The following is a 13,327-nucleotide window of genomic DNA, read 5'->3' on the forward strand; positions in this document are numbered from 1 at the left end:
TCCCTTGTGAGGAACCAGGGCTGCACATTTGCAGAGCCTTTATTTGGTGTTTCTACAGCGGCAGGTTGATGCTTCAGGGGCACGAGGGAGCTGGCTGCCTCCGGGGGAGGAGAGGAGCACGTCTGCGCCGGGGACCACGGAGCAGCTTGAATGCACTAGAAGAGCTGCTCCGCACCTGGGCAGGCTCGGGCCAGGTCCACCCCATGGCGGGGGCTTTCAGATCTGGCCTTCATGGAGATGTGGTCTTCTGCACCCGAGGCAGCTGGCCCCCACGCCCACATGCACACCGGGAGAGGCGTGCACAAAGCCAGGACAGCAAGAGAGCGCCTGTCCCAAGGAGCTGGGGGACATGGAGGTGGGATTTTGGGGGGCAAGCTTTTGGCCTGGAGGAGATGTTGCCGTTGCGGGTGGAGATGGACATGGTGTTATCAGGAAATGTTTCCCTCCCCTTGCTGGGGTCTCTGCCACCCCGTAACCCACCGCAGTGTGGGCATCCAACCCCAGCTGGTGCTAGAGACCAGGGTGGCAATGGGGCAATGGGTAGGTACCAGCGTTTGGCTTGCTGCAATGGGCTGCTCCCACGTGGTTTTACTATGAAACTGGTCCGAAATGGAGCCAGGTGCTGGCTTTCACCACGTTGGACAGGGGGAGCGGCCCTTGTAGCAGCCGATCGGGAGCTGGTTCTCGGTGGGTGCAGGTGGGGGGAGCAGTCTACCCCCACCCCGCGCTGGCGGCCACCTCCTCTACTGGGCCTGCTGCTGCTGCCTCATGTAGTCGATGATGTCGTTCTTCACGACAGCGATGTTGGCCCGGTGGTACCAGCGCATCACGGGCACCCCGTCAGGGCCCACCAGGAACTTCTCGAAGTTCCACTTGATGTCGTGGTTCCTCAGGGGCTCCCAGAAGAGGTTCTTGGGGTTCCCAAACTCCTCTGCCACTGGTGGACAGGCGTTCTGCAACGAACACGAGTGTCAGTGCCCCCCCGCGCCCAAAAATCAGCACCTGCCCACTCAGCACTGCCCGTCCCCAGGGGCATGGCCATGCGCACGAACCTTCAGGTACGTGTAGACCTTCTGCTCCTTGGCACCGTTCACATCCCCTTTCTGGAAGAGCTGGAAATTTGGGACAAAGCCGCCCCCAGGCCGGACGTATCTGCAAGGAGAGAGGCCACCACATTGCATCGGTGAGCTGTGTCGTGCAGAGGACAAGTCTCATCTCCATGCTGCCCGGAGGTGGCGGCAGAAGGAAACCACTGCCCCAGGCTGCCTGCGGCCCTGGTGAGCTGCGTGCGAGCGTGTGTGTCGGTGAGCCCTGGCCCCAGCCTGGAAGGGGGCTTTTGTGATGGCCTTGGCCAGGTGGGACATGGGGAATGGCTTCCTCAGCCTCTCTGCTGGGCCCACGCTGCTCTCTGCAGGGACCAGCCAGCCTCACGGCGGGCTTGCAGCCAGCACCAGCGCTTTCCTGTTTTTCTACACTGGCCGCAGAGCCTTTCCGCTCCCTCGCAGCCCGCCCCAGGGCCGCGGTACTCACTTCAGCGCAGGGAGGATCTCCGAGTTCTGGCCGGGTTCTTGCTTTCCGAACTGGTTGGAGGGGAAGCCCAGGACGACGAGCCCGTACGGCCCCAGTTCATTTTGTAGTGCATTCAGTTCTGCGTGCAAGCACAGCCGGGGCTGCGGTTAGCCGGGCTGCGGTGAGCGGTGCCGCCGGTGCGTCCCCACGTGGCTGGGGGCCACCTCACCCGTGCCAGCCCCCTCCATGTGACCACCCGCACATGCCTGTCCCCCCCCCCCCACGAGAGGCGCTGGTGGCACCCTGCCCGCAGGCTCCCGGTGTGGGTAGCTGCGCAGGGCCATGCACCACGGTGAGGCCGTGGACGCGTCCGTCTCCTTACCAAGGTACTGCAGGGTGAGCCCTCAGTACGTGGCCACGTTGACGAAGAGCACCATCTTGCCCGCGTACTTCTTGAAGGGGATGTACTCCTCGCCATCGAGGGTGAGGGCCCCGTAGTCGTAGATGGTGCCCTGCACCGAGCCGTAGCATTTCACCTGCAAAGCGCCCGAGGAGTGTCCCGCGGGGCAGGCAGGGGGGCTGCCGGCCGGCTGCCTGCTGCACTAGCCTCCCCCCGGCCCCCCGGGAGGGCCGAGCCCGCTGGCCACGGCGCTTCGACTGGCACCAGGGAGGGGGGAACTGGGGCCAGTTTTGGGATGCCACGTCCGGTCCTCACCACCCACCCAAGGGAGACGCGGCCCCGGGGCTCTCCCCTGCCTCTCGCTCCCACCCCACTCTGCAGCTGCCTTCCCACTTTCCCACAGCTTCTGCCCTTCCTTCCAGCCCCCTCTGCAATTTCTGCCTTTTCCCCGGAGCTGCCCTCCGTGTGGGAGCAGCGGGGCAGGAGCCGGCAGGGCGCCTCTCCTCCCCGCCGCGCAGGCAGGCACAGCGAGCAGGTAGCCAGGGGCGCCGCGGCAGCAAACGCCCCGGGACGGGCTGCGCCGCCAGCTCTCACGGTTGCTTTTTGTGCCCCAAATGCAGCGAGCGGTGGCAGGGCTCCAGCACGCTGAGGTCACTGCACGGGCCACAGCCTCGGGGACATGCGTGTGCGCTCCGCCAAGGGGCTGGCTGCCGCCTGGGCCTGGGCCACAGTGCCGCAGCTGCAGAAGTGTTTATGCTGCTGCTGAGCAGGGATCGCACGAACGCAGGAAGGCGAGAGGCCAGAAAATAGCCTGAGCCTGTAAACACGGAGAGCAAAACAGCCGCGGGCTCCCCGCGGGCTGCGGGAGGGCACAGGGACCGTGGCGGCCCTGCAGCTGGGGCCAGGCGCGCTGCATCGAGCCGTGCGCGGGGCTGCGACCACCCAGCAGAGCGATCGGAGCGCGTCCGGCCCTCGGTGGCTTGTGTCACCTGGAAATGGGCTGTCACTGGGCTCCCCCCGGGCACTGCTGGGGACGGGGCTGGGGTTTGCCTCCAGACAGCGCGCTCAGGAGCGGTAGCCGCTGTCCCAGTGCCCGGCAGCACCTCGGGGTGTCACGGCCAAGACAGGCCCAGGCAAGGGAGGAATTGGGGCTGGATCGGACCCGTGCAGGGAAACACTGGGGCGAAGCAGCCTCTGCCTGCAGCAGTGCAGGGGTTAACCAAAGGGAATTGTCTCCTGTTCCCATCGGAGGACCTGGGCATCATTCAAGTGCCCCAGAAGATCTATTTTGGGAGCCAGCAGGAGATAAGACCGCAGGGGCTCTGCAGGGAGCTCAGCCTGTGCCAGGGCCGGCCCAGGCTGGGTGCAGGGCTCTGCCTTGGCTAGGCCAGGAGGGTGTCCAGCAGCTGCGGTCACGGACACCCTTGTGCCCCGCTCACCGCGGTCCTGACTGGCAAGCAGAGGTTGGGGACAGCAGGGCATGCGAGGGGGCCGTGGGAACAGGGCGACTCCAGCACCCTCCAAGCACCCCCTGGATGCTGCACGTCGAACGAGAGCTGTGCACCCTACCCAACGGGGACGAGGGGTCAGCCGGGCGGGATGAGGCTCTTCACCCTTCTGTCCCCACCCCAGGACAGCAATTCCCCCTTTGCACTAGCCGGCTCAGAAACCCCCCCCAGGTCCAGGTGAGCAGGGCTGGGGGGCACAGGGGTCTCCGAGCCCCCGCTGCAGCACCTGGGCGCCCAGCCGCCGAGTCTCGGGGAGAGGCTCTTCCCCAGGGCCGGGTGTCCCCAACAGCGCCCTGCCACGCAGGCTGACCCAGCCTGTGCCTCCGCGAGATGATGCTCCCCTCCTCTTACCTTCTCCCTCTCCTGGCTCTGACCCGGCTGGATGAGCCCAGCCAAGACCAAGGGCAAAACCCAGGCGCCATGGGGCCAGCCCCCCATGGCCGGGCTGGGCGGGGGGTGCGAGCACCCTCTGCGAGCGCCTCGGATGAGCTCTCCCTCTCCCACCGCCTTCTGCCACCTCCGAGCCTGGCAGTGGAGAGAAATAGCAGCTGGGCTGAGCGTGCCGAACCAATCGCCGGGAGGCAGGGATTAGGGCTGTGCGTTAACCATGTGGGCCCCGGGATGGACACGGCGCAGCCCGGCGATGGGGTTTGGCAGGGGGAGACAGGGGCACGTCCATGCTGGCACCTCCAGGTGGGTGAGCCGGGTGACACCCGGAAAGCACAAGGCTCCGGGGAAGCAGCACGTGCCTCCGTTTTATGCAACGCGCTATATGAGCTGCATCCCTGGAGATTACAACCTGTTATCCCTGCCAGGCAGCCAGCCTTGCCGGATCTCCCCAGCCACGTCCGCATCCTCCCACCAGCCCCGGCGTGGGGAGCAGGTGCTCGGTGCTGATCCCAGCTGGCAACCGCCGCCTCCTCGGCGAGGCACGGGTTGCTTTTGGGGTGCTGCAGGCTGCTGGGGGGGGATAAATCCCACAGAGGGCTGGGAGACGGGACATGGGAAGGGGAAGGGCACTTCTGGCAGCTGGAAGAAGTCAGTGAGTCGAAGGCTAGTACCAAAGGAGGAGGCGGGGTGGGAAGTAACAGGCAACGGCATTGCTTGGGAGGTATACTAGCTACATAGATATGAAAATAAATACATTTTTGGATATATAAACATATATGCTGTGCAGGCTCTGGAGGAACCAGGCAGGGTGGAGGGCAACACTGTCCCGCTCCTGCCCTCTGCCCCCACATCCGCCCCCGCCTGGCTCCGGGAGGGCTCTGGTTGGCGGCCAAGGGCCTCTGCTGGCTCACGCTGGTCCCCAGGCTCCGGCTGGGCTCCAGCCACGGACAGCAGGAATGCGGGAAGCAGCCGCCTTAGGAGCAAAACAGCCTCCTCAGCATCCCCGGGGAGGCTGGGCCGGGGTCCGCGGAGCTGGGAGCGCTGGGCTCGGGTTTCCTTGGCTTTTGGGGACTCCGATGGCAAACCCGGCTGTGGTTCGGGACTGTTTGCAAACGCAGGGGAGGCAGCTGGGGAGGGGGTGATGCCGCCCCGCGTCCTCTCCGGGGTCTGTGGTGTCCTGCCGGGGTGCAGACACGGGGGGGCTGCATCCCCGGGACCTGCAGTGGCTCGGCCGAGCGTCGCCCCGGCCCTCTCCTCGTGCGGATGGCTCTCCAAGCCCGCTTGCACCCGTGCTGCGGCCCTGCGGATCCCCCCGCGCTCCCGGCTCCGATGGCTTCCGATGCTCCACTACAGGAGCCTCGAGAGGAGCTGCCAGGACGGTGGGCAGGCAGCCGGCCCGGGGCTGCCCGGGGCTGGGGGGCCCTCGCGGACCCCGGAGAGGCGCCGTGCCAGTGGCCGAGGGCAGGGACTGTGGTTTCTTCACCCTTGGCCTCCCTCGGGGCGGCCGTTTACAAGGCCCCTGCTCGCATGCCCGGGAAATCAAAACATTTACACTGGGCCGGCTCCAAGGGAAAGATCTCTGGTGAGGTGCAAATTCCCTGCAATCCCTCAAGACGACTTGACAGCAGGATTAAGCAGCGGGGGGAGCGGGGGCTGCGGTCAGGGTGGGGGCTTGCCCGGGGCCCGGGGCAGGGAGGGAGCAGGAGGTGAAGAGCGGGCGAGCCCAGGAGGGAGCCGCGAGCGCGCGCCGGGGCAGGGTGCGCTCGGCCGGGCCGGCTCCGGCGGGCTCCGGGGAGCCCTCCGAGGCCTGACCGCTGACACCAACACGGCAGCTGGGTTTGCTAGAAAGCAGTTAGCTGTGCCAAGGCTTTTAGTGCTGCCCTGGCCGCTGCCCCCGTGCAAGACGAGCCTCCAGGGAAGGGGAGTGCGGCCGAGCGCTCGGGAGATGCTGCCGGCCTTCGCCTGCGGCAGCTCCCGGGGGAGGCGTGCAGCAATCGTCCTCCCGTGTCCTACGTGCCGAGCGCCGGGGGAATGGGATGCTACTGGCGCGATGGGAACATGCCGTCCTGGGAAAGGCTCGAGCTGTTGTGCTTTGATTTTGGCCTCAGCTCAGCTGGGGAGTGTTGTGGGTCGGGAACGTCCCCCGGGCACACGGGGATCCGGCTGCTAGAGCCACCCGCGAGCTGCCAGGCTGGCAGGGCCGGCCATGGCACTAGGTTGTGCCGGTGAGCCGAAAGGTAGCAGAGGGCATCGCCGTCCATCAGCTGGGGCCAAACAACCGCTTGGCTCCAGGTGCCGGGGGGACTTGGCAGCGCCTTCCCGGAGAGCAGCTCCGGGCAGAGGCTCGGCAGCCGGGGGGTCCCTGGGGGCTCTGCCTTCACCCCGTGCTGCTCCACGCTTCGCCCGTGACCCGAGGACCTCTGAAACGGGCCCTGCGGTTGTTCAATAAACGGGGCAGACGTGCCTGCGGATAGCTAACCCTCGGGTCCCCCTTCTCGGGGCAGCGGACGGGCCGTGCCCGCGGCAGCGAGAGCCGGCTCTGGTCCCCTCCCCGCGCGAGGGAGACGTGCCGCAGATGCAGCCGAGGCCGGCGCAAGGCGGCTGCTGGCCAAAGCCAGAGGGTCTTCAGGAGCCAAAACCACCGGGCTCAGACCTCCTCACCTGCTTCCCAGGGCTCAGGGAGGTTTTGGGCTCCTTGCCTGCGGTGCCGCCAGCATGGCACGGCACGGCACGGCACGGCACGGCTGCAGGGTGGGCACGCTGGAGGAAGGGGGGACAGGGAGCGGGGAGGCTGGCACGGCGCCCGCGCTCCCTGGCCAGCTTGCGCCGCTCTCGTGGCTCGTCTTGGCCAGGGCTCGAGCCGCCTGCCGGGACAGAGCTGGCGTCTGGCAGGGAGCTGGCCGGGGCGGTGCTCAGCCGCCCGCTGGCCCCGGTCACGGGGATGGCCACCCGCTCCTATTTATAGCCCCTCGCTGCCGCGCGCGCAGCTCTCCCGCTGTGGCGGGGACACCGAGGTCGGGATGGAGGCGCCGCAGCACGAGGCCAGCGCAGCGCGGACCGGCTCCCCTCCACGCGTCCCTGACCCCCCCCCGTGCGCGGGGAGAGGCTGCACTGCACTGCCTACCGAACGGCTTTTTTCCTAAAAGAACAGGCAAACCAGCCCGATTCTCCCTCGGGTCCTGGCGCAGGCCGCAGGAGCGGGGTGCCTCGTCCCGCGGGCCGGCCCCCCCAGACCCACGAGGGCCGCGGTGCTGCCGCGGGCGGTTGCGGCTCCGCAGCCAGCTCCAGCGTGGCTCTGCCGTGGCTCTGCCCCTTCGGCAGCAGATGGGAGCCAGGGAGAGATGAAGGCTGTGGGGAGGCAGAAACCTTCAGGGTGGCACCCGGCTTAGCCCGGGCTCTTCCTTCCACCTGCGGCTGCTGCCCCAGGAGCAAATGAGCCCGTCTCTGCCACCGAGTCTCTGCAGCACCCTGCGCTTGTCCCTGACACCTCCACCGGTCCCAGCCGGGCCGAGGGGTGCCAGCCCCGCCGTGCCACGCCGCGCTGTGCCGTGCCGTGCCGTGCCGTGCCATGCCATGCTGCGCAGCTCTGGGGGGGCAGGAGGGGCGGCAGGGAGGAGCCCGGTGCCGTAGCAGGGCCACCGAGGCGCAGCACGCCGGTCCACCCCCTTGTCCCTCCTCCAGGCCCAGGCTGCCTCAGCCCCTCTCTGCAAGCGAGGGGCTGCTCTCAGGCCTCGGGGGCGAGCACCGGATCCCGCTCACCGGGCGCACGAGGGGGCTGCTTGCACCCCTTTGACAGGACAGGAGAGGCCCGGAACGAGGGGGAGCGCTGCGGTGCCCCCCCGCCCCGCGCCCAGGACCAGCGTCCCCCGTCCCAGACGACGGGAGGGCTGCACGGACCGGCCGCCGCAGAAACCTCCCTGCTCCGTTGTTTTTCAGTCGGGGCTCGGCCTGAGCTGGCTGCTGCCTGCCGCAGATGTTTGGCAGCCGTTCGGCGTGGGAGGCGAGCGGCGCCTGCTCCTCCAGCCCGTCGCTCCCGCGCTGCCTGCGCCGCGGCGCTGCCGGGAGAAACCTCCTCGGCAAGGGCCAGGGGGAGAGCAGGGCTCGGCGCCCTGGCAGGGTCGGCGCGGCCATCCTAGAGCTGCCCCGGCCATGCAGAAAGGGCTCCTGGATGCCCGCGGTGCAGGATCTGCTCCAGAGCTGGTCCCTGGCGGTGGAGAAAGCCGAGCCAGGAGCACCCTCGCAGCCGCAGAGCCCAGGAGAGCAAGGGGAACAGGAGCGATTTGGGGTGGCTGGCCCCTGTGAGTCACCGCTGGGGCAAGTTTGGGGCTGCAAGGGGTGTGTGGGGGGGTGTTACAGCCTGCAACGCACACGTGTGCACACACCCCCCCCCCCGGGGGTGCACACGTGCGTCTGCCTGTCGTGCCCGGCCAGGGCTGGGTGCCGTGCCGCTCGCCATTGCCATCTGGAGGCACACGGACAAGCGTCCCTCGGTGTCACCGGACAAAGGCGGGCTGGAGAGCTCGGCAGAGACGCCCAGCCTCCGCCAGGCACTCGGCACCCGTGTGCCGGGAGCAACACGCGCAGCCAGGCGTGCAAACCGCTGGGCGTCTTGGTGTGCCACGCACACGCGGACGGGCTCGGGCACCCCGCCGCAGCGCAGTGCCGCGAGGGGCGCGCACGGGAGGTCTCGCCGCTGCCCTTCCCCAGGCCCAGGCGCAGGGCGCTTGCCGTGGCGTTTCCTCGCTGCCGTCCCGTTGCACGCGCCGTCCCTGCTGCCTGGGGAAGTTGGGCATCGCCCGATGTTACCCCCCCGCCTGCCCGCGTGTCCCTGCCGTGCTCGCCCGCCCCGGCGACACAGCCGAGGCCTGGCAGGGGAGCAGGAGGTGTGAGCTTTGCTCGGCAGCCTGCACGCCAGCCTCGCCACGGTGCCGCCAGGTCGGTGCATGGGGATGGGAAATAGGTGCGGGAAGGACGTCCTGGTGGGTGCCTGGTGAAGGCCAAACCAGTAGGATGCTTTTCCTAGGTCCCCACATAGTCTAGAAGATTGCACTGGTGGCTGGAGAGCAGAGGCAGAGGTTTGGGGAGGCTGGAGCCAACCCCCCCCCCCCCCGGCTTCCTTAGCTCTGAGGCTGCCAAAGACCAAGGATAAACCAGGATGGCCATGGAGCCATTGGGAGAGGGAGGGACCTGGTGGCTTGCCGGGCCAGCACGGCGAGGCAGGAGGGCTGCAAAGGGCCCCTCCGCGGCGCTGGCTCGCTGGGTGCAGGGAGCCATGCCGCGCACCTGAGCGTGCGGCGCTTGCAGCTCTCCGGGTGCCGGGCTCGCGGCGCTGGCATGGCGTCAGTGCCAGGGCAACCTCTGAACTTTTGTTCTAGGTGTGTGACGGGAGGCGAAAGCAAAACAAGCTCTGGCGGGAAGGAGAGGCCCCAGCTACGTTGGCGCCGCACGCTGCCATGGGATCATTTCCCAGCAAACGCCGGGGCTGCCGCATCGCGCCGGGGCGCCGCAGACGGGGCCTGCAGTCTCGTGGCTCGGCACCTCCGCGCCGGCCCCGCAGGAGGGGCAGGGACGGGGGACGTCCCCAAGGACAGCGGGTCACCTGGCTAGCGCGGCCGGGAAGAAACCTGGATCTCAGCCCGCGGCTGCCTGCCGAGGCCGCACTGCCCCGGGGAGGGGAGGGGAGGGGGGCGAGGGGGCTTTACGGGTCCGGCTGTTCCCGGCAGCAGGCAGGATGCCCGCGGCCGATGTCCTGGGGGAGTTTTACCGCCCCGGGCTGTGCAATGACGCTCACGCAGAGCCATCTCGCTGCAGGAGGCTTCAGGTATCATCAGTGCAACGAGCGGTGCAGGCCAGCGGTGCCATCAGTGCAGTGAGCGGTGCAATGAGCCGGGGAAGGCTCCCAGGGTGGGGGAGAGGGCACCGGGGAGAAGCACTAGCAGCAGCTCTCCTGCCACCCCGTCAGGGCAGACGGTCCCACGGGTGCCCCAACAGTGTCGGTGGCCTCCTGCGCAGCCACAGCCCTCGGCGCTGTCCTTTGCCCAAGGGTTTCCCTGGAGCAGGGGACCAGCTTCCCACTCCTGCTGTGTCAGAGGGGACACACAGTGATTAGAGCAGGGAGTGTGCAATGAAGGCCCCCCCCCCCCCCCCCCGGCATCGTGCCTCAGTTTCCCTAGCTCCTCCTTTGCCCTGGGCCCTCCCGTGACACGTGCCGGGGGTGTCACCCGCTTGCCCGGGGACGGTCTCTAGCCGGTGTCGGTGCTGGAGAAACCTTCCTGGCAGCGCGGTGGTGCCAGGCCCTGATGATTTCCAGACGCTTCTCGGCCCGGGTGGCCTGCGCGGGGCGAGCTGAGGCTGACGGCGAGCAGACCCTGACGTCAGGGCAGCGCCAGGGCCGCGGGCAGCCGCCAAACCCGCTCCCTGCCAGGCCCCGCTGACGGATCCTCCCCGCCTCGTCTCGCGGAGGCTTGACGGGGCCCTGGCGCTGCCCTGGAGCCACCGCAGGCCCTCGCCTCCTCTCCCGCGGCCCTGGGCTCCCGCAGGCACCGCGCTGGCTCAGTCGCCCCTGCGGCTGGAGGAGCCCCATCGGCTGCTTGGTCCCGGGAGGGATTTGCCCTTCCCCAGGACAGGAAAGGATGAGCCCGTCGGAGACGAGGACACTCCTGTTTGCAGCATGGGCTTGGAGGCCACGTTGCTGCCCGGGTGCAGAGGGCGGTTTGGGAGCCCGTGGCCTCTGCTTCGGGCCACCAGGCGTTCCTTTGGGTCCTGCGCTAGCGGTTGCTCCAGCGACGCCTCCTCTAGCCGCTTCCACCGCCAGGACGTCCGGGGTCGGCTCCTCGCTGCCGCACGGCATCCCAGGCGCCGGCCTCTGCGCCCCGCGGCTCAGGCACGTGAGCGAGGCGCCCGCGGCGGCCCGAGCATCCCCAGCGGCTGCCGTGCGCAAGCGTGGAGGAGACGGCGCCATAAAGAGGGCCTGATTCATGGTAAAGAGGGCTCTGAGCCCCGGGGGATTTTTCTCTGCCTTTGTAAAACACGTAGCGAATTGCTCCCGGTCTCGGCTGCCAGGGACGCGGGTGCCTGGAGGCGAGCGGCCATTTGGCTCCCGAAACCAAACTGCGCCCACGCTCTCCGAGGAGCTTTGGGGTTGAGGAGCCTGCGGTCCGCGTCCGACCCTGAGCGGCTCCCAGGACGCCTGGGTCCCTCGGCAGCCCAGCGGCTGGGGCGCGCTGGGGCACTGCTGGGCAGCCCAGCGCCAGGCTGATGAGGTTATTGTTAGTGGGGCAGGACGGGGGATTGCTTCGGAGGCTTCCTGCAAACTTCCCGGCCAGCCGCAGCGTTTGCGACCGCCCAGTTTGGCAGCGACACTGCGGCCGAGCCAGGCGCTTTCAGCGCAAGCAAGGCTCTCAGCGCTGCTCAGAAACGAGCTGAGGAGCAGCATCCTGCGCCAGCACCTTCGCCGCCTCGGATGCAGTCATCTGCCTCCCCGGAGAAGCAGCTGTCGCTCGAGCGCCTTTGCGCCAGGAGCCTCTTCCCGACGCACTCGGGCACCTGCGAGCGCTGGCAGAGGCAGATGCTGAATCACCTCGTCTCCCGCAGCCGCTCGCTGCCGTGCCCGTCGCGGCCTCCCCGCTGCGGCCACCTGCTCCCCAATGGGTAGGGAAAGGCATTTTTCTTCTGCAAAATGGCACGCACAGATGCTGCCTTTGACCTCTGGTGCTATTCTGGTGACTGCAACGAAGGCCGCTGAAGGATTTGCTTATCTTATTCAGTCTTGGAAGGGGGACTGAGGAGGAATTTCCAGCTTGGCAGTGTAAATCAGTCTAAATTTAATCCCCAATTGTCATGCTTTAAAAATGACCCAGATTTTCCTTGCTGTCCCCCCCTACTGCTGCTTTGTTTTGTGTTTTTTGTTAACACGCTCTTCGTTTCAGCCATTTGCAATGCCTTTCCTAGAAATATTTGCAATGGGATTGAAACTTCCCAGAAAGCTCCTACCACAAAAGGAAATCTTAGACACCCCCTCCCACACACACAGTCATTCCCCATGATAAACGGGCTCAGGGAGGTGGGACGTGTGCAGCCCCGATCTGCTTTTCCTCAGCAATGCTTTACCCCGAACCGGCCTTCCTTCCTGAATTACTCGAGTTTTTGTGGCTTCTTCCCTATCCCTCCTGTAGCTAAGCCGCTGGGCCCCAGTCCTGGGAAACAGCACACGTGTCAAACAGCCACCGGCCATCCCCGGGAATTTCACGCCTTTGCCTTTGCGTAATGAAGGGCCGTGGCTGTCAGCCCCCCCCCGGGACGGGGACGGATGCCGGGGTGCTGCGGATGTGGGGGGCGCGGAGGGAAAGCAGAACCGGGGCTGTCTTGGCCCCGCCGAGCCGTAATCGACTCCAGCTGCGGCGGCGGTGACGCGCCGGGGCGGCCGCGAGGGAGGGACAACAAAGGAAAGATAATTCCCGTTATTCGCCTCAAGCGCTGCAACTCCAGGGGAGAGAAATACGACAGCTCGAAACAGAAACGTGTTTCCAGGCTGGGCGAGGAACACGCGCCCGCTGCCTCCTCGGAGACCCGCACCCCTCGCACGGCCCAGCGCAGGGACCCGCTCCCTGGGGCCGCAGGTTTCCCGGGAGCCCGGGCTGGCCCGGCTCTGCGGGGAGGAAACAAGCATTTCCTAGGCACTGGAATTTCGGGCAGCCGCGGCCGTGCGCTCCCCAGGGAGGAAGCTGTTTCCAGAACAGCACGTTCCTGCTTCCCTGGGAATCGCTGTCCCCTCCACCCCCTCCTGACCCCGCCGCCAGAAGCAAACTCGATGCGTGCTTTCCTTAATCAAGCTGCACGTGGACGGATTTAGCCGATTCTGGGGCACGGGGCTTCCTCCAAAGCAGGGCTCATGACCGCTCCGAGCAGAGGAAACGGACTTTACGCAGAGACGGCTTCCCACCAGCATCACCGTAGCGTTTCCCACATCCCAGCCTGATTCATCTCATTACTCATGACCTTTCTCGTGCTGACTCACAAGGAGGCCGTTTCGCCCGCAAGTCTCCTGCCGCACGCCAGAGCCCGGCGCGGCGCGTGGGGCTGCCCGCAAGCTGCCGGCGGCTGCCGCAAGGCTCACGAGAGGGGCAGAGCGAGCGTGAGAAAAACCAGCCCGGCGCCTGCTGCGCACTGCCTGCATCAGCCCTCGCTGGCTGCGCGAGAGCCTCAGGGATCGGCGGCTTTCCCGCTGGCTTTCTTGGTGCTGCTGCTGCTATCACACCTGAATTTGGGGTTGTTTCTCCCGAGTGCGGGGGAACAGGCTGCAAGCATGGACCGTGGGAGCCGGCTCCTCGGCCGAAGGCTCAGAGGCAGGGCAACACTTCGGGGGACCTCGAGCCGATGCGGTGGATAAGGGCAGCGCTCGGGCGATTTCTGGAAGAGGGTGCGAAGTATCTTATACCCCACACGCGGGATTCCAGGTACCATCCGCAGTGTGGACATGACTGCATGACACGCTCATGAGTAGAAGAAAATCCATTTATTT

General features: G+C 67.1%; 1 protein-coding gene across 1 annotated transcript; it reads right to left on the bottom strand.

The window, feature by feature from the left end:
- Positions 1–21: 21 nt before the first annotated feature.
- GPX3 (glutathione peroxidase 3) lies at positions 22–3,941 on the bottom strand. The gene is made up of 5 exons (XM_013953707.2): positions 3,769–3,941; positions 1,892–2,045; positions 1,531–1,648; positions 1,053–1,152; positions 22–953 (listed from the first exon to the last, which is right to left on the bottom strand). Exons 1-5 carry the CDS (start codon positions 3,853–3,855, stop codon positions 744–746), a joined length of 669 nt encoding a protein of 222 aa, XP_013809161.1. The 5' UTR covers positions 3,856–3,941; the 3' UTR covers positions 22–743.
- Between the last annotated feature and the right edge of the window lie 9,386 nt (positions 3,942–13,327).

Source organism: Apteryx mantelli, chromosome 14 (genome assembly GCF_036417845.1).
Source record: "Apteryx mantelli isolate bAptMan1 chromosome 14, bAptMan1.hap1, whole genome shotgun sequence".
NCBI lineage: Eukaryota > Metazoa > Chordata > Aves > Apterygiformes > Apterygidae > Apteryx > Apteryx mantelli.